The following is a 21,086-nucleotide window of genomic DNA, read 5'->3' on the forward strand; positions in this document are numbered from 1 at the left end:
TCCAGGCCACTGAAGTTTGGTTTTTCCAGCAGACACCATGGAAGAGCATTAAAGGGTTGGAGAGGGGATGTCACATAATAAGACATTTTTAGTGTTTGTTTTCACTTTTTAAAAAATGTCCATCAGACAGTGAAACTCCAGAGTGAAAGTGTGGTGGTAAATAGGATACCTGCAGTCCTCAAAGTATCTCCCTACAACATACTTATTAATTACAAAGCGGGGGAAAAGTAATGGAGAAACCTGGCAGAACCGATCTCAACCAAAAGATCAGTTAACATCGTCAGGAATGGGCAAACCCAACACCATGTGCCCCCCATCATGATGCACCAAGAGGACACGGTATTGCTTTTGGGATACTTGTGTCAAAAATTCAGAACCTCAATCTGATGAGGAAACAGATAAACCCAAAATGAGAGTTATTCTATAAAATAACTGGCCCATGCTTTGTAAAAATGTCAAGGCCATAAAAGAACCTCCCTGCCTCAGATATCCATCAGTAGGTGACTGAATTAAATGTGATCTATACATAGAACTGAATATTGCCCAGCAATGGAAAAGAATGAATTAGATCTTTGTAGATCAATATGGAAAGATCTCAAAAACTGTGTTCTCATGGTAAGAAACATGGCAAGTGAAAACTCCACTGAGATGCCCTTTATCCCACCTATCAGTTTAGAAGAAAATCAGCTTAGCAGGAAATTCAAAGTTTAACGCTACACTGTGTTGACCAGATTGTGGGGAAACAAGGCTAGTGGGGGCCACATTGATATAACCCCTGTAAAATTGTAACTATCAAAATTATAAATCCAAATACTCCTTGACCCAGCAATCCCTCTTCTGGAATTCAATGCTATAGCATTCTACTATGTGCATGATTTTTCATTGTAGAATTGTCATTTTTAAAAAATGGAGACAGTGCAAGTGTTCATCATGGGGATCTGCCCACTGATATCTCCATCCCAGCCCACACCTAGTAAGGGAAGGAAAGGGAAAGAAACTTTCAGGAGCCTGGTAACTTATCTGCCAATCTCTCCCCAGCTTCCCTCTACCAATTCCCTTGTTCCCTTGTGGTATAGGAGGGGGCATGAGGGGGAAGGCTGGTGCAGAAGTAAGAGCCCCAGGCTAAGGGATAAACTTCTACCCCCTACTTGCTGCCGAACTTCAAGCTAGTCCCAGTCCCACTTTGGGCCTCTCAAGAGGAATGATGAAGCAATGAGGCATGCCCCCACCCCCAACCCACTCATCCCCAAATTATTTATAAGGCACAGGACACACATAGATACATCTATTAGAATAGGCTGTCAGAGGATCCCCACAGGACCTTGGATCAGGAACCAATGACCAGGGTATTGTGAGTCCTCCTCATCTGAGAGAGTGGAGCTGGGCTGAGCTGAGGTTGGGTGCAGGCAAGGAAGGTATCCAGGTGTCAGCAGTGAAAACAGCTTAGCCAAGGAACCAGCGTTGCAGTATCTGGGTGAGGTTGAGCAGGAGAGGTCCAATCCCCTGGGGCATGGCCCCAGAATTTGTGGTCTCAGCATAGAACTTCGCCACCCCCTCATTGGGGTTGCCCTGGGCCGGGTCGAACCACATCTGGATGCAGCGGCCGCTGCCCCGGCCATAGTTGCTGACTTTGAAGGAGTGACTCCAGATTTCATTGCACAGAGCAGCAGGCGTGGGGAAGTAGAAGTCAAAGCGGTGGCAGGCAGCTCTCACTGGGCACTGGTTATACCCTATGGGGAGGATGGAAGACCTGTAGCCACTGGGTCCAGAACCATCTCTTGTTCCACCAGCCCCACAGCCTCAAATCTCCATATACTCGTTCCACACCCCCCTCCACCTCCAAACCCCTCCCTCCCCCCCGCCCCCACCCAGGCCCTCACCTGAGGTCCAGTTCCAGCCCTTGTGCCAGTTGGTCTTGCAGGTGTAGGAGGTGCGGCAGTCTTCCCACCAGATCTGACAGTCCTCTTTGCAGAGGGGCACGTTCAGGACCCGCTCTTTGCGCCAGCTCTGGTTCACCTGGGGGGAGTGGGGGGAAGGGAGGGCTCGATTCAGCCAGGGATCTCAGCTGCTACAGCCTTGATGGGGTCCAGGGCTGGGGGAGGGGGCGGTGCCTCTTCCGCCCTCAGTCCAGAATTCCTGGACCGCGCCCTCCCTGCAAGTGGCCTGTGGGCCCTGCCCTCTGCTGAGGTTCATGTCTGTGGGGATGGTGCCCATACCTCCTGGATCCAGGGCCCCAGGTTAGGTGAGCACTCGTAGAGGCAGGTGTCCTGAATAAAGTGGCGCTTGCAGGCGGGCTCCATCTTGCCACAGTGATCCCAGTTGAATCTGTACAGGTAGGAAATATCCTTATGGGCTTCTCGGCTGGTGTTGACGGAGCAGCAGGCGTTCTTCTTCCAGGGACTGCACTGGGAGGGGAAGACATGGGACTAAGTCCTTGACCCACCATGGCCATCTCCTCCAGATTCTGGTTCCTCTGCCTCGGGTAGGTCACCCAGAGGAGCCCTCGCTGGGGAGGCTGCCTCTAAGCCTGGCCTTGAGGAGCCCTCATGGTGGGGTAGAGGCAATAGTAGTATTGACTTTTAACAGAAAGTAACACAGGGGATGTGGGAGACCTGGGGAACCATCGTCTGGGGGAGCAATTATTATTTGTACATCTCTAAGCAGTTTACAAAGTTATTTCACGTTATCTGGGTTATTTAGATTACTCATTTTGCACTGAGACAGTATGAATTGAGTGCAGGCACTGTGCTGGGTGCTGCGAATACTGTAATGAACAAAATAGATCAAATCTCTGCCCTCCTTGCGCTTATGGGTTTTTTTTTTTTAATTTTTTATTTATTATTTATTTATTTATTTATTTTTGGCTGTGTTGGGTCTTCATTTCTGTGTGAGGGCTTTCTCCAGTTGCGGCGAGTGGGGGCCACTCTTCATCGCGGTGCGCGGGCCTCTCACTATCGCGGTCTCTCTTGTTGCGGAGCAGAGGCTCTAGACGCGCAGGCTCAGTAGTTGTGGCTCACGGGCCCAGTTGCTCCGTGGCATGTGGGATCTTCCCAGACCAGGGCTCGAACCCATGTCCCCTGCATTGGCAGGCAGATTCTCAACCACTGCGCCACAAGGGAAGCCCGCACTTATGGTTTTAGTTAGGGGTGGGGAGGGGGGAGACAGAGAACACTGGGGGCACCGAAAATAGCAGACGCAAAGTCCCTGAGGCTTTTGCACTTTATCTTCTCAGTAACCCAGTTATGGAGTAAAAGATCGTTACTCAGATTTTTACAGAGCTTAAGTAAGCTGCACCCCTTGTGGATGGTAAGGTTAAGGTTTTACCTCAGGACAGAGAGGAGAGAGAGGAGTCTGGTCTCGAGCTGTGGTGAGGCGTGGAGGGGAAGGGGGCCAGTCTGGCTCTCTCAGGGTCTGGAACCCCAGGCGAGGGGACTCCTGGTAGGTCTTAAAAGCAGCGGGGCACAGAGTGGCAGTGACCACACATAGGCCTGAACGTGGGCCTGACTAAACATGGGAGGCAATCCTAGAAAGGTGAATTCAAGGCAGGTAAGATGGTAGAAGTGGTGGAGATTTCTCTTTTGAAATTGCTGTAGGCTGGGAGTCAAGAGCTGAGCGATCATGAGCCAATTGCTTAAAATGTCTGAGATGAACTCTAGCATCCAGGCTCAAGTGAGAAGGGAGATGTGACAGGTCTGGGCACTCAGGAGAAACTAAGGAAAATCCCTGAGGGTGGATCCAAACCAACCCCTCTGCAATAACCCAGCCCACGCCCGGGGCTGCTGCCGCAGAACCTGCTTCCAGGCCTCCCCAGCTTCGTGCATGCAGTTCCTTAGGTGCCCAACTCTTGGTCGCCCTGCAAGACCCCATGCACCTCATCCCCGACCTGCCAGCCAGGGTCAGTGGTTTCTGCCTCCAAAAGAGTTAGTTAATATAATGAAAAGCGGGGAATTCCCTGACGGTCCAGTGGTTAGGACTCCGCGCTTTCACTGCCAAGGATGTGGGTTCAATCCCTGGTCGGGGAACTAAGATCCTGCAAGCTGTGCTACACAGCCAATAAATAAATTAATTGACTAAATTAAATATAATGAAAAGCACTTCCTGGCCTATGCTAGAGACTCAGCAAAACCAGCCACTACCATATAGCCTACATCCCTCCGAATTACAATCACCTGACTCCCTCCAAGGTCGGTGTCTGCATCATTTCTTGGCAAAGAGGAAGTGCTGCTTAGCGTTCTTTAAAGCAACCTTTAGAACTTAAAAAGTTCTGGGAATTCCCTGGTGGTCCAGTGGTTAGGACCCTGCGCTTTCACTGCCGAGGGCCCAGGTTTGATCCCTGGTCAGGGAACTAAGATCCTACAAGCCGCGCAGTGCGGCAAAAAAAAAAAAAAAAAAAAAAATTCCTAAAAAGAACTTTAAAAGTTCTAAAAATGCAGTGATGGGTATGGACTTTCAGTTTGGGAAGATGAAAAAGTTCTGGAGATGGATGGTGGTGATGTTTGCACAACAATGTGAATCTACCTAATGCTACAGAGCTGTACACTTAGAAATGCTTAAACAGCAAATTTTATGTTATGAATATTTTACTACACACACATGCACACACACACAGAGCAAACGAACTGTTGGAAATGACTCAGAGGTAATGGGCTGCTGGACTTCCCTCTTTTCACCTGGAGCCCCTGGAAGCAGTCCATGCCAGTCTTTCCCTGGGAACACCCCAGCCCTCCAGCAGTGTGAAGCCTTGTAGGGAGCAGAGGCGGTGACCGGAAGGAATGAGATATCGGCATCTCTCATGAGCCTGGAGTTCAACTTCAAGCTCAGATTCTCTGAGCTGCTTCAGGAGCCTTCCCTATGAAATGGGAACTCAGGCCTCACCTCCCCTTCTCTGTGTGCAGCAGTATCCTTGGCTCTGGCCACACTAGACTTGCCACCGCTTGTGCTGTCACCCTCCAACCCGTGTACATGCTGTCCTCTGCTAGGCTGCCTTTTCCTTCTTTGTCTTCCTGGAAAACTCTTGCTCATCCTCCAAGGCCAAGGCCAATGGTCCCTTTACTTGGAAGTCTTCCCAGCATATCTGATTTGTCACTGTCTCTTCAGGACCTAATGGGGGGTGGGGACCTGGCCTGTTTGTAGTTATTTGTCACGTCGTGACCATGAGGGATGTGTCTCTTCTACCTTGACTTTGAGTTCCATGGGCTGGCACATAATGAGGTTGGGAAAGGTTCCACCAGTCCCTCTCCCGGCACCTGCTAATGACTGGCTTCTCAGTTCCCACATGTACCTGTGCCCTCTGTGGGCCTATTTCCTCATTTGTATAAGTAGAGACCACCATCCACCTACCAAGGAGGCCTTTTGGACATATTCACGACAAGGTGTGAGGAAAACACTTGGCCCATAGAGGGTGCTAGATAAATAGTCACCCCAGTATTCTAGTGGCCTCCTGAGAGAGGTCCACCAGGATCACCTCAGCCACCCTGCTGCCTCCATCACCTGCCAAAGCTGATCTTCCCATCTCCCTAACTTCTCCCCTTTTTGGGGTCAGCCCTCTCCCCTACCCCAGACCCCACTCCATCCTCACCTGGTCATGTAGCTTGTCCTCGGGGCCTGGCTTTGTCTTGTGGTGCTTGGCGTTCATGCAGACGTTGAGCAGGTCTGTCCGGGCCTGTGGAGTCCCGGACTGGGCACCCCATGCAGCAGCCGCCAAAGCCAGAAGCAGCAACTGTGTCATCCGCCAGGCCATGTCCACCCACTTCTGCCAGAAAGCCACCGTGAGACTCTTGGTCAGATTTCCTGTCTCCCCCGCCAGCCCAGATCTTCTGGCCTCCCCACCCAGCTTACCCCACAGCACAGATGAGCCAAGCGATGAACGGCCTGGAGAGGTCTAGGCCAGATGGTAGGAATCCACCCCCGCCTGAGGACATTTTAACACTAGCTTGCTCTGTGACGTGGAGGGAGCCACCACCCCTCTCCAGACATCCCCTTCCGGATTTTGCCAGTCAGTATTTCACCCACAATCAGAGGGTCCCGCATAAGAGGAACCACAGGGCATGATCTGCTGATGGGGTTGGGGAGTGAGAGGAGGGGTGCCAGACAGGCTCTGCTTCTGCTTCCTCAGCCCATTCCCACTAGCCCAAAGCAGTCTAGGTTTAGGTGCCCAGAGATCGCCAGTGGGGCAGACAGGAAAGCTGACCCGGGGCCAGATGAAGGCCACTGAGCCATTCAGTTCTTGCTTAAGGTCCTGGACCATGTGCCAGGGGAGCTGGGAGCAGGGGCAGGGCTATGTGGAAAGCCAGTGAGACTGCAGGCCCAGAGAGCTAAATAAACCCCAGGTCCTTACACCTCGGCAACCCTCTCCAACCCCCGCGGACGGGTCTTGGGAAGTTTCCCGGGCAGAGTCAGGCCTAGACCTGGGGGAAGGCCAAGAGGTAAGGGGAATGTGGAGAAGAAACTGAGACAGAGTAGTGGGTGGTGGGGCACCAGAGGAAAAGCCTGAGAGAAACCAGCCTCCCAGGGCACCGGGGAGCTCCCAACTTGCCTCTCCCCTCCTGCCTTTCCTCCCTGTGCTGCCCTTACCTCTGCCCTCAGTCCACCTGGGATGGTAGAGTGTCTCCCCACCTCCCCACACTTTTTTATAAGCCCATCCTGACTGCTTGATCAGCTGCTCTGTCAAGGAAGGCTGGAGGCTTTGTCTAGGAAACAGCTCAATGGTCTTTCAGTTAGGGGCCAGTTAAACAAATGATGGTACATACACGCAATGAGATTTAACCTGGTGAAAAAGAATGAGAAAGCTCTTGATGTACAAATATGGAAAACTTTCCAAGTATATTGTTAAGTGAAAGAAGAAAGGTGTGTACACTTATGGTCAATTAAACTACAACAAAGGAGTCAAGAGCATACAATGGAGAAAAGACAGTCTCTTCAATAAGTGGTGCTGGGAAAACTGGACAGTTACATGAAAAAGAATGAAGTTAGAACATTCTCTAACACTATATACAAAAATAAATGCAAAAAGGATTAAAGACCTAAATGTAAGACTGGAAACCATAAAATTCCTAGACGAAAACATAGGCGTAACACTCTGACATAAATCGCAGCAGTATTTTTTTGGATCTGTCTCCTAAAGCAAAGGAAATAAAAGCAAAAATAAACAAATGGGACCTAATTATATTTAAAAGCTTTTTCACAGCAACGGAAGCCATCAGCAAAACGAAAAGAGAACCTACTGAGGGAATTCCCTGGCGGTCCAGTGGTTTAGGACTTTGTGCTTCCATTGCAGGGGGCATGGGTTCCATCCCTGGTTGGGGAACTAAGATCCCGAAAGCTGTGTGGTGCCGCCAGAAAAAAAAAAAAAAGACAACCTACTGAATGGGAGAAGAGATTTGCAAATGATATGGCCGATAAGGATTTAATACCCAAAATATATAAACATCTCCTACAACTGGACACCAAAACAACAAACAACCCGACTTAAAAATGGGCAAAGACCTCAATAGATATTTTTTCAAAGAAAACATGCAGATGGCCAACAGTCACATGAAAAGATGCTCAACATCGTTAATCACCAGGAAGATGCAAATCAGAACCACAGTGAGATGTCACCTCACACTTGTCAGGATGGCTATCATCAAAAAGAACACAAATAACAAACGGTGGTGAGGATGTGGTGAAAAGGGAACCCTCATACACTGTTGGTGGGAACGTAAATTGGTGTGGCCACTGTGGAAAACTGTATGGATGTGTCTCAAAAAACTAAAAATAGAACTACCATATGACCCATCAATTCCACTCCTGGATGTATATCCAAAAAAACAAAAACACTAATTTAAAAAGATACATGCACCCCAATGTTCATAGCAGCATTGTTTACAATTGCCAAGATATGGAAGCAGCCTTAGTGTTTATCAACAAATGAGTGGATAAAGAAGATGTGTACGCACACACGCACGCACACACACACACACACTGGAATACAACTCAGCCATAAAAAAGAATGAAATTTTGCCATTTTTAACAACATGGATGGACTTGAAGGGTATTATGCTGAGTGAAATAAGTCAGAGAAGGACAAATACTGTATGATATCACTTATATGTAGAATCTAAAAAATACAACAGGGAATTCCCTGGCAGTCCAGTGGTTAAGACTCCACGCTTACACTGCAGGGGGCAAGGGTTCGGTCCCTGGTTGGGGAACTAAGATCCCACATCCCACATACCTCAGAGCACAGCCAAAAAACAATTTTTTTTAAATAAAATAAAAAATACAACAAACTAGTGAATATAACAAAAAAGAAACAGACTCACAGATATAGAAAACAAGCTAGTGGTTACCAGTGAGGAGAGAGAAGGGGGGAGGGGCAACATTGGGGTAGGGGCTTAAGAGGTACAAACTTTTATGTGTGAAATAAGCTACAGGGATATATTGTATGGCATAGGAAATATCGCCAATATTTTATAATAGCTATAAATGGAGTATAACCTTTAAAAATTGTGAATCACTATATTGTACACCTGTAACATATAATATTGTATATCAACTATACTTCAATTTTAAAAAAAGAGAAAGGTGCAGAAAGGTGACAATAGAATGCAATCTTTTGTGTAAAAAAGGAGGAGGGGGCTTCCCTGGTGGCGCAGTGGTTGGGAGTCTGCCTGCTAGTGCAGGGGACACGGGTTCGGGCCCTGGTCTGGGGGGATCCCACATGCCGCGGAGCAACTGGGCCCGTGAGCCACAGCTGCTGAGCCTGCGCGTCTGGAGCCTGTGCTCTGCAACGAGAGGCCGCGATAGTGAGAGGCCCGCGCACCGCGATGAAGAGGGGCCCCCGCTTGTCGCAACTAGAGAAAGCCCTCGCACAGAAACGAAGACCCAACGCAGACAAAGATAAAAATAAATAAATTTAAAAAAAAAAAAAAAAAAAAAAAAGGAGGAGGGAGAATATTTGTGTTTGCATAAGAAAATTTTGGAGGGAGTTCCCTCGTGGCCTAGTGGTTAGGATCCCGGGCTTTCACTGCCATGGCCCGGGTTCCGTCCCTGGTTGGGGAACTGAGATCCTGCAAGATGCACAGCACAGCCAAAAAAAAAAAAAAAAAAAGTAAAAAAAGGAAGGAAGAAAGAAAGAGAATTATGGAAAGGTACAAAAAAAAATTGTTTTAAGTGGTTGCTTGGGGAGAGGGCACGGCTTAGGGATGAGACTTTCCTCTGTAAACCTTTCTATGCTGTTTTGATTTTTGAACCATGTGAATATACATATACCTTATTGAAATATACATGTATTTATGTATATTTATATAAATATACAAAAGGTTGAATGGAAAAATAAGATACAGAATGATGCATCTGATTTGATACCATTTATGTAAATTTGAGTAACATGATTAACAATGTAAACAATGCTACATATCAGTTATGGATGCTATACATATGTTTACAAAAGTATAAACATGAGGCTACCAATAGTCCTAGTTCCTTGGGTATACTGCCAGAGAAATTCTATGCATTTTTGCCACACATATCCCATTTTTATGCACAAATGATGGCATACTGTTCTATGCTTTCCACTTTTGGATACTTTTACTATACATTTATGCTTTTCTCAAAAGAAACAAAAACCTCGTGAAATCAAATTATCCACACTTATACACTAGAGGAGTATTGTCACATTTGATAGCATAACCTTCAAGTTACTTCTTTGTGCTTTGCACTGTCTGAAATTAATTCAAATGCTCTCTGTGGCAAAAAATCCTTTCACTAACCATTATAACAAAAAGTTAAGAAGGAAAAGTTCACTTTTGCAAGCTAAAAGTGCTTGATTCTCAGTCTTCATTTCTCAAACATTATTGCAGACAGTAAAACTGCTACCTCACTTAGGAAGACAAATGGTACTGCTCTGGGTTTTTTTTAGTAATGTATATGGATATTTTCCCATTATGATTTGGGAAAACCTCCAAATCCTGTCATCACTTACTCAGCTAGTAGAATGCCTCTCCAGGGGGCAGGGTCTGTGGTTTCAGTCCTGTTCTCAGTACATGGTCCTGCTGCAGGTAAGTCTGAGGTGACAAGGTCAGTGTCCGGTTATGAGGTGCTCACCTTGCCCCATCTGCCTGCCCAGGGCTCCATCAGTGCTGAGTGCTGGACCACAGTCAGCAGTACCCGGCCCTCCTTCCATTGTACCAGCCTGTGATCTTCAGTGTGTTCCTGGTCTTCGTATCTTCAGTTTCTAAATAGGGACGTGTATGTCTATCTGTCTTCCTTCTCTTAGGAGCAGTTTGAAAGTATTATTTGTAGCCTACTAAACATTAATGTACATAATCACACTAGTAGTCATATACTGAGAACTACTTTATACCAATTAGAATAATAGATGCTTTACTTACACTGTTGTATCTTGTAATCCTCACAACACCCTGCAAAGTTGACATTATTCCCAGCATAAGGATGAGGAAATTGAGGCTCTGGGAACTAGCTGAATTCCCAAACAGCTAGAAAGTAGAGGAGTCAGGATTCAACCCAAGTGGGTTTAATTGCAAAGCCCATGCGTTTTCACTGTAATACCATCTCCAGATCAAATGTTTTATTTTCCTACCTTACCTACAGGAAATTTAGCTGAGAAACCACAGCCTGTGTTTACTTTTTAGAACAATCTTTAGAGCCTCTCTCTCTCTCTTTTTTTTTTTTTGGCCGTGCCATGAGCAGCATGCGGGATCTTTGTTCCCTGACCAGGGATCAAACCCAGGCCCCCTGCAGTGGAAGCGCAGAGTCTTAACCACTGGGCCGCCAGGGAAGTTCGAGCCTCTCTCTCCAGAAACCTCTTAGACTGTACAGTTATTTTTTTAGTTCTGCTAAGTTTTGCCAAATAATGCAAATAAGGGAAATATATTTTAGAAATAAGAGTATTGTGTCACCCCATTCCAACCAGAGATAAGCTTAGAAGTTCTTTCTAGTCATATTATCAAGCAGGTATACAAATCATAAATGACACAAAAAGGAAAAACATAAGCTTTCCTTTGCCTTTTTGAAAAAAGCTAAGCAAATACACAAATAAATATATAAAGGCAGTCCATGCCTGCATCAATGATGAGAGTATGCTGGAGAAACTCCCTGGTGGTCCAGTGGTTAGGACTTGGCACTCTCACTGCCAACGGTGCAGGTTCGATTCCTGGTTGGGGAACTAAGATCTTACAAGCCACGTGGCGCAGCCAAAAAAAAAAAAAGTATGCCAAGAACCAAGGGTTATGATTAATCTAATCTCTTTCCCATGTGTGATGGGTTAAAAAAAAGGAACAGATTCTTTGACTATTGAGAAGTGAGGTCTGTGTCCCCTTCACTTGAATGTAGACAGGCTCTGTGACTGCTCTGACCAATATTATATGGTGAAAGTGACACTCTGCCGGTTTCTAGCTCCAGGCCGTAAGGGACTGTTATGGACTGCATGTTTGTGTCTCTCCAAAATTCGTATGTTGAAACCGTCTATCTCCCATGTGATGGTATTAGGAGGTGGGACCTTTGGGACCTGATTAGGGTTAGAGGAGGTGATTAGTATTAGATGGGATTAGTGCCCTTATAAGAATCATGAGAGAACTTGCCTCATTCTGCTCTCTACCATGTCTGGATACATTAAGAAGTCAGCAGTCTGCAACCTAGAAGATGGTCCTCACCAGAACTGGCTGTGCCGGCACCCTGATCTCAGACTCCCAGGCTTCGGAATATTACCAAGTCCAAGCTTGTACTGCTTGCCACATGACAGGACAATAAATTGAGAGATGAGTTTTTGGGGCAAGGAGTAGCAACTTTACATGGAAAACTGGCAGGCTAAGATGGTGGACTAATGTCCCAAAGAACCATCTTACCCGAGTTTGAATTCAGGCTTCGTTTATACTAAAAGGGGGTGGAGAGTATGGCAGGTTGTTGCAGACTTCTTGGTTCAGGAATCCTTAGTTCTTGCAGCTGTCCAAAGTCTGCTCACAATGTTCCTATAAACCTGCAACAAGGCAATGGTTATTTTCTTTTCTAAATTAATTCATTTATTTATTTTTTTGCCACACCATGCGGCTTACAGGATGTTAGTTCCCCTACCAGGGATTGAACCCGCACCCTTGGCAGTGAAAGCATGAAGTTCTAACCAGCAATTGCTATTTTTTGTTCTGCAACTTTTTTTTTTTTTAATATTTATTTATTTATTTGGCTGCACCGGGTCTTAGTTGCGGCATGTGGGATCTTCGTCGCCACGTGTGAGATCTTTGTGGTGGCACCCAGGATCTAGAGTTGCGGCATGTGGGATCTAGTTCCTTGACCTGGGGTCTGACCCGGGCCCCCTGCATTGGGAGTGCCAGAGTCTTAACCACTGGACCACCAGGGAAGTCCCTGTTCTGCAACTTTTTATCTCTATATGAAGGGAAAAGTGTTATACCTTTAAAGGTCAGAGCCTCCAGAATGGGCTATCATGTATATTTCAGGCTATAGGCAACGTTCTTTACAAAGGTGCGGAGCCAGCATGAGTAAGCATGGGCAATAGAGCACAAGGGTTCGAGTTAAAGGAAGAGATCTGACATGGAGTCAGGTTTGTTCTTGTCTGTTATAAGAACTGTGAGAAATAAATTTTGGTTGTTTAAGCCCCCCAATCTATGGTATTCTGTTACAGCAGCCCAAATTGACCAAGACAGGGAGTGGCAGCTTCTACTTCCTGTATTTTGGAATACTAGCTCTTAGATCCCAGAGACACCATGTAAGAAGACTGACCACCCTGCAGGAGAGGCCACATTGAGAAGCCCAGGGACTACATAGAGAGGAGGGGGCCTCAGTTGAGGCCTGCCTTCCAGCAATTCTTGCCCAAGTGCCAAGCACATGAATAAAATCATCTTGGATGCTCAGGACCAGCTCAGACACAAGCTGAATACCACCAAGTGACCCCAGTCACTGCAACGTGGAGCAGAAGGATTATCCTGCTGAGTCTTGCCCAAATTCCTGGCTCACAAAATCTTGAAATATTATAAAATAGCTATTATTGTAAACCACTAAGCATATTTTATTTTTTAATATTTATATTTTGTAATAATCTTTGACTTACAGAAAAATTGCAGAAGTAGTACAGTTCCTGTATACTTTTCATCCAGTTTCCCCAAATGTTGAAATATAACCAGAGTACAATCATAAGAAATCAGGAAATTGGCTTTGATTCAATTCTATTAATTCATTTATAAACTTCATTTCATCTTTGCCAGTTTTTGCACCAACGTCCCTTCTCTGGTCCAGGATCCAATCAATCTATGAATCCAGATGGCATTTAATTGTCCTGTCTCTTTATTCTCCTCCAATCTATGACAGTTCCTCAAACTGTCTTTGTCTTTTATGACTGACACTTTTGAAGAGTACTGGTCAGTTATTTTATAGAATGTCCCTCACTTTAGGTTTGTCTGATATTTTCTCATAGTTAGAGATTATATATTTTTGGCAAGAAAATCAGAGGAGTAATGTCCTTTCGCACTGCATCATATCAAGGGATACATGATGTTATACAGGATGCTGGTAATCATTTGGTTAAGGTGGTTTTTCTACCATATAGTTATTAGTTTCCCTTTGTGAGTAATCAGTATTTGGTGGGAAGAGACTTTGACACAATGTAAATATCTTCATCATACTTTAATCCACTTATTTTAACATCCAGTTTTGCCTGCAACAATAAACCACATAGTTATGAGATGGTTTGTTATGCAGCAATAGATAACTGGTAACACTGTGATAGTATTGCCTTTTTTAGGGTCTCAAGTAATTTGGCTTATAACTATAACCCTAATACAGTCACATAGCAGTTATTCTTTTTTTTTTTTTGCCACACTGTGGGGCTTGCGGGGTCTTAGCTCCCTGGCCAGGGATCGAACCCATGCCCCCTGCAGTGGAATCGCAGAGTCCTAACCACTGGACCACCAGGGAATTCCCCAGTTATTCTTACTAAAATAAGATTCTGAGGGAAACCAGATTATCACACTAATCTTTAAATCCAACCAGTTACAAATCTTAGTAGTTATGATATTCACATTTCTATTTATCCTCTTTGAATATTCTGTACAATGCTTTTAAGACAGTGGACTGAAGAATTATTCAAGAAATCATCACTGCCTCAATTACTTTCTGATTTGTCCTTGTGAGGTAGTGAACAGGAGATTTCATAGATAATACTGGCTCCTCAGGGCTTCCTCAATCCTGACAATGTTTCTGAGCAAATTTTTCTATGGAGGCTGATCACAGATCTGGGGTCTTCCCCCACCCCCCATAATTATTCCAGTAACCAAAGTCATGTTATTCCCATCTCTGTACTTTTACAAATAGTGTTAAGACCTACCCCACCCCACCCACAGGGTCCAAAGAGAGGGTGGTGTGTCCTCAACCAGTGAGCCTGTAGAATCATATCTTCTTTGAAATTCACACCCTCCAATCCCAGCTTCCATGATCATGGCCAAGGCCAGGTCTGACTGATTTGCCAGTGGTGCTAAATACTCTACTATAGTCCCTGGTGAATGCCAAGACGAACCTTCATCCAATTCTCCTGAATGTCTTTTATCAATGTTCTTGGTTCTCAGCAGCCCCTAGATGAAAGGTACAGTGATTTGTGACACCTAAAACTATAGCTATTGTTTTTTACCTTTTGCTTTGACCTGGAGCCTACATTATGCATGACTGCTCTCAAAGGCTTTCTATCGCAGATGATCAAAGATTATGACAGGAACAGAATGCCTTTTCATCACATCCAAGAACAGATGGTCAGCCCGGAGTCCAGCATCTAGGTGTACTCAGCCCCTAGGGAGACCAGGCTACTGTGGAGAGTGAATGGACCAATCTTGCAACAGGATACATTGGCACCAATCCCTAGAAGTAAGGTTACCCCCAATTCCCTTGCACTTTGCTTTGTTCATTTAACAGGATGTGCTACAGATGGTTCCTTATCAGTGTATATAGAGCTATGTGATTCTATTAATGTAAATAACTTTATTGACTTTAAGTGGCTTCTACTATTTCAGTCAGTGCTGCAGTGAGTGTCCTTGCATATCTATCCATCCTTGTACGTAAGAATCTATGTAGAGGAGTGGGAATTCAAAATGGTGCAGCTGCTGTGAAAGCAGTATGGTGGTTCCTTAAAAAATTAAATATAGTACCATATGATCCAGCAATTCTACTTCTGGGCATATACCCAAAAGATTGAAGGCAGGCACTCAAATAGATATTTGTATGCTCATTTTCATGGCAGCACCATTCCACAATAGCCAAGAGGTGGAAGCAACCCAAGGGTCCATCAACAGATGAATAGATAAACAAAATGTGGTCTATACACACAATGGAATTAAAAAATGGAATTTAGCCTTAAAAAGGAAGAAAATTCTGACACATGCTACAACATGGAAGAAACTTGAAGACATTATGCTAAGTGAAATAAGCCAGTTGTAAAAGGACACATATCGTATGGCTCCACTTATATGAGGTACCTGGAGTAGTCAAATTCATAGAGACAGGAAGTAGAATGGTAGTTGGCAGAAGGCTGGGGAGAGGGGAATGGGTATGGAGTTTCAGTTTGAGAAGATGAAAAGGTTCTGTAGATGGATGGTAGTGGTTGTTTCACAGAAATATGAATGTACTTAATGCAGCTGAACTGTACACATGAATATGGCTGAAATGGTAAATTTTTTGTTATGTATATTTTACCACAATTTACAAATTTTTTTAAATCCTATAAAACAATGAAGAAAAAAAGAACCTATCTAGAGGATAAATTCCTAGATATGGAATTGTTGGGACAAAAGGTACATATATTATTTACTTTGAGAGATATTATCACATTGCCCTCCGGTGTGCACTCATACCAGTAAGAGTGACTATTTCCACAAAATCTCATCAGTTCGAGGAATTATCAAATTATTTGATCATTGCAGAGTTTAAGCTAGGGAGTGAATTCAGTTGGCAGTTTTGAAAGATCCCCTTGGCTGGTGTGTGCAGAAGGGGTTGAGTGTGGGCATGGGGGTGAGCCAGGTGGACTAGTTAGGGAGCTGCTTCAGGAGTCCAGGGCTGGGGTGATGGTGCCTCGGACCAGCAGGGTGGCAGTGGGGATTTATTCAACGAATCAATTCAAGATTAATCGAGTGACTACTATGTGCTGGGCTGTTCTAGGTGTTGGGGCTACAACAGTGAACCAGACAAAATCCCTGCTCTCATGAAGCTGACATTCTAATAGGAGGAGAGGAGGGTAGAGAAAACAGATAGTTGGTGATGGTGCTATGAAAAAAATTAAAGCAGGGAAAGGGGAGGTGATATTTGGGCAGAGACCACAGTGAAATGAGGAAAGGAGAGCCCTGTGGATATGGGGGGGTGTTTTGTGCCGGTCTCAGCCTGTCAAGCAATGATGTGGTTGGATTGGCCCTCGTGGTTCTTATTATGATTGCAAGGCACCCTTCAGCGACAGCCATTGGGAAACTTTGAAAAAACAAAGGTTTTTTACTTACAGGACCTGGAAGTCACACAGCACCTGGGGCCACACAGCGAGGTCATGGGGAGAGAGAGAGAAAGCATGTGTGAGCCTGGGGTTCTGCTTTTATTGGGGTCAAGGGTGGGGACCAAGGTTTTCGCGCGCTCACTCTTTATTGGTGAATTTAAAACATAAGGACAGAAATTTAAAGCATGGAAAGAGAAAAAACAAGCGGCCCAAACAGTTATCAAATTCAACCAACATTGCTAAAACAAAGGAACCTCAATGCAGGGAGGCGGCCTGGCTTTTTATCTAGTGGCTGGCAATGTGTTTATTCTAGATAGCCGTCTTTGAACACAGGAGCCAAAATCTTTTTATCATCTCTGTGAAGGGGATCAAGGGACAACTGAATAGACTTTCTACTGCTGGTATGGGTGACATGGTGAGGGCCACTGTCAAGAAAGGCAAACTAGCAGACTTCCCTGGTGGTCCAGTGGTTAAGACTCTGCAGTTACAGTGCAGGGGGCATGGGTTCCATCCCTGGTAGGGGAACTAAGATCCCATGTGCCTCGTGGCATGGCCAAAAAAAAAAAAAAAGTACTTAAAAAAGAAAGGCAAACCAGAGTTCAGAAAGAAAGTACATCCAGCAGCGGTAATTTGACAACAAAATTCTTAACCAGAGAAAAGATGGCATGTTTCTTTATTTTGAAGATAACACTGGGATCATAGTAAACAGTAGAGGTGAGATGAAAGGTTCAGCCATCACAGGACCAGTTGCAAAAGAGTGTGCAGACTTGTGGCCCAGGATTGCATCCAATGCTAGCAGCATTGCATGATCCTTTGGTGTATTTGGAAAGAAAGGAAGGAAGGAAGGAAATTAAAAATTATTTGCTCCCCCTGCCCAAAAGATAGTCATCTTTGAAGTGGATACATAGGCAATCAAAACTTAAGTCAGGCACTTGCATTATAAAAAAACAAAAAAATCCAACAACCTGTCAGGGTTTACAATGCAATCTACCCTGTGATGCAGAGGCATCAGAATCAATGGTGAGGACATTAACTGGCTGGGTAACTGATTGGCTAAAAGTCGGGGTAGGGTACATTGTAACCAGAAATTGCACATCTAAATAGGGTTATAGTAGCAAATCTGATAATAATTATACAGGCAATAGTCTGAAATTCAGTCCATAGCCATTGTATCAAACTTGAAAAGTCCAGTCTTGAAAGTAGATCATTTATCTCTGGGGGAGGTGGGGGGCTGGGAATCTGTTCAAAGATTTGGTAAGATTGTGGAATACTTCAACATCTTGGGCCATCTGGTATAAGTAGCATTGAACCTGTCCTGAGTTGGGAGATTGCTCTATATCTCATTGAACCAGTCTTTTAGTCCTGAGAATAGGTCAGTTAAAGGGTTATATCCCATTTTTGGAAGCAGTGATGCAGGTGGGTTCCCTAAGTTAGGCCTACATGATGCAGGTATTTGGATCAGGTATTTGTTTATTTAATTGTTTAAACTTTTTTTTGCCTTCAACGCTTGTGGGATCTTAGTTCCCTGACCAGGGATTGAACCCAGGCCCTCTGCGGTAAAAGCTCCAAGTCCTAACCACTGGACTGTCAGGGAATTCCCTTGGATCAGGTATTTAATAAGAGGCATTTCTAGGGAAACAGAAGAAACAAGCAAACAAAAAAGATTCATGACTGGAGCATATTATAATCCAAGTTTCTGAGTTCTGAAGGCAGCAGTCAAGAAGATTTCTAGATGTCAGGCTTGAGGCATTTTCAGATGGAATGAGGGCAGACAATGGCAATCTGATAGATTTTCCTGGTTTGCAGTTTGAATGTCTCTGGTGATTTTTCTTAGTGGCCCACATAGCAACAGTCATGAAGATTGTCCATACATGAGCTGTCGTGGAGATCTCTCTGAAGTTTACATCAAGTTGTCCCACTTCAGCCTGCATAGCTTTGGGAAAAGGGTGGTTTTTGTTCTTAATGATTCCAAGTCAGAGGGTGGGAGAAAAATTGGAAACATTAGTCTGGAGAGTTATAGCCAGATATTGGAGGAAACAAGAAGAATGCAGCATCCAGTCCAGTTGAAAGGTACAAAACAAAATGCCAAAGACAATTAACAGGACTAGAATCTGATGTCTCCAAGGTATACAATAGTTTTCCATTGAAACATAATTTTTTTCTCTCTATACTCACTCCCATTTCTATCAGAGATAATCAAAGTAAGACTAATTTGTTTGCAAAATGAGTCTAGTCTCATTAAATGTGGCCTGATTATTTACACAGGTGCAGCAAGAATAGTGATTGATCATATAGGCTCTTTTAAGTCTGCCTTGCTGGAACTTTTCATAAGGAATCTCCAGATTGAATTTTTAAATGCCTCTTGAGGCTAGGAAACCAAACCTAGAATTCTGGGCCTTCCAGGAAGTGATCTTATAATGCTGCTGAAACCCTGTAAGCAAGATACCAGGGTGATTTTTCCAAGGGGCTTGTTGGCTCTATGAAGTCAACTTATTTCCTTAAAGCCATCTGGCCATACCTGAGTCTGTGTATGTCTCTCTCAAATATGATATTCCTGTCAAAAACCTTGGTGATATAATCAACATTTCCAATTTTGTCCTGTCACAAGGAGAACAGATTCTTGTTGCCCTTATGCAAATTAACTATATTGCCATGAAAATAAGAATACTCAATGGGAGTTTCCAAATTCTGGAGAGATCAGGTAGGAAGGAAAAGTAATTGTTTCATCTTTGTTCACAAAGATATACTTTACCAAATTACTATAAGTCATAGTTAGCTTAAGACAAAAAGTTTCCTTAAATCTGGAAAACAAAAGATTAAAGAACCAACAATGTTTCAAGCAAAAGGCATTAAAAAATTATAATTATCCTCAGCAGTTCATTCAATCCTATGTAATTCTTTTTTTTAAATTAATTAATTAATTAATTTGGCTGCATTGGGTCTTTGTTGCTGTACGCAGGCTTTCTCTAGTTGTGGCGAGTGGGGGCCACTGTTCGTTGCAGCACGCGGGCTTCTCATTGGGGTGGCTTCTCTTGTTGTGGAGCACAGGCTCTAGGCACGCAGGCTTCAGTAGTTCTGACACACAGGCTCGGTAGTTGTGGCTCGCGGGCTCTAGAGCGCAGGCTCAGTAGTTGTGGCGCACAGGCTTAGTTGCTCCGCGGCATGTGGGATCTTCCCAGAACAGGGCTCGAACCCGTGTCCCCTGCATTGGCAGGCGGATTCTTAACCACTGCGCCACCAGGGAAGTCCCTATGTAATTAATTCTTGATCTTGATCTTTTGTTAGCAGTCTTATGAATCCCGTTTTCCTTAGACCTCTAGAAAATCCCAAAGTTACTCCCAGGTCAAAAAGACTTCACTTAGAATTTGATTTGGGGAAGTTTGTCCAAAATATCAAAAGGTTTTGGACACTTAACTAAATAACATCACAGATCATTATGAAACAATACTTAATTATCTACTTAACCAAAGTGACAAAAGATTTAAAAGGCAAATACAGAAGGTCCCATAGTTGTGAGTTCTCATAATATTCAGAAGACTCAGTTTTCTTAGTAATCAAACACCTGATTAAGATAACATGAAGCAGAGGAAATTATTTTGGTAAAACACAACATCTTTGATTCCTAGCCAGATTACTTAAAAGGTAAAGAAAAACCTTTTGTAATCTCTTATGAGGAGTAGATCAATGCTCCAAGATAACTTTGTCCTTTTAGCAGATGAAAGAAAATACATAAGCATACCACTGATATTAAAGCCTATGTTTAAAAAAAAACCCTTGTAGTAACAATTCCATTTTAGCCAACTTGACCCCACAAGGTAAAATTCTCTGTTCCTTTCTCTTTCTTCCCAACTTTCTATACCATTTCATCCTTTATTTTCCTCTTTTCCATTCTGAAATAACCAGTTTTACTTTAGGAAAAATTTACTTTCTTTTCCCTTAACAAAAGTGCATCTCCATACCTCATACCTTCTCTAAGCCAAAAAAAAAATCCTACTTTCCTTGCATACAGAGTTGTTTACCTTATTATTTCTAGTAGCTTTAATTACGTATATTAATTAGAATTCTTAACCTTTAGAAACCTTAATTTCTAATGAACACTAAGAAGTAAGCACATGTGTGGGGAGTTCCCTGGTGGTCTACTGGTTAGGATTTGGCACTTTCACTGCTGTGGCCCTCGGGGAACTGTGATCCCTCAAGCTGTGCGGTGCGGCCAAAAAAAAAAAAAAAAAAAGTAAGCACTTGTGAACTGAACTGTCTGTTAAATAAGCATTCTTTAGATTGGCAAATTTATGAATACATTTCATAATTTCTAGAAACATACATTTCTTCATAGTACAGTTTTACAATGTGGCACAGGACATGCTTACTAATAGAAGAAAATACCATTTCCTCTGTAATAGGAGGTCAAAATTAGGTAAACTTAGACTTGTTGAGCAATTCCTATTTCAGTATTTTATCATATTTGGAAATGATCTAGACATTCAATGAATTCCCATCATTTAATTTAACTTAGCAAAATTTTCAGGGTGGAAGTTACCAAAGATTTGGGAAACTGTTTTTAAGTAGACACACCATAACACATAATTATTGCAGTAAAGTTCACCTAAAGACT

The 21,086-nt window shown here is 43.9% G+C and overlaps 2 protein-coding genes across 5 annotated transcripts in view; one reads left to right on the top strand and one right to left on the bottom strand.

The window, feature by feature from the left end:
• The window catches only part of ANAPC15 (anaphase promoting complex subunit 15), a 71,199-nt gene that overhangs the window by 29,008 nt on the left and 21,105 nt on the right, over positions 1–21,086 (top strand). The window lies entirely within an intron of this gene.
• LOC309637214 (folate receptor alpha) lies at positions 1,270–10,628 on the bottom strand. Of its 2 annotated transcripts, none has more exons than XM_082411446.1 (5): positions 10,374–10,628; positions 5,579–5,752; positions 2,217–2,405; positions 1,881–2,016; positions 1,270–1,730 (listed from the first exon to the last, which is right to left on the bottom strand). In XM_082411446.1, exons 1-5 carry the CDS (start codon positions 10,428–10,430, stop codon positions 1,444–1,446), a joined length of 843 nt encoding a protein of 280 aa, XP_082267572.1. In that variant the 5' UTR covers positions 10,431–10,628; the 3' UTR covers positions 1,270–1,443. The 2 variants fall into 2 exon arrangements, with proteins under 2 accessions (XP_082267572.1, XP_082267573.1); XM_082411447.1 differs by lacking the exon at positions 10,374–10,628 and adding an exon at positions 5,839–5,930.

The sequence above is a fragment of the Balaenoptera physalus genome (assembly GCF_965194825.1).
Source record: "Balaenoptera physalus genome assembly, chromosome: 10".
NCBI lineage: Eukaryota > Metazoa > Chordata > Mammalia > Artiodactyla > Balaenopteridae > Balaenoptera > Balaenoptera physalus.

Bases quoted from the DNA above. Each gene is read 5' to 3' on its own strand.
- LOC309637214 (XM_082411446.1), bottom strand. From the start codon at position 10,430: ATGCTGGGAATAATGTCAACTTTGCAGGGTGTTGTGAGGATTACAAGA. The intron at 2,406-5,578 runs GTGAGGATGGAG...TTCCCCTCCCAG, and splicing joins AGGACAAGCTACATGACCAG to TGCAGTCCCTGGAAGAAGAA. The intron at 1,731-1,880 runs GTGAGGGCCTGG...TCCTCCCCATAG, and splicing joins GGGCTGGAACTGGACCTCAG to GGTATAACCAGTGCCCAGTG.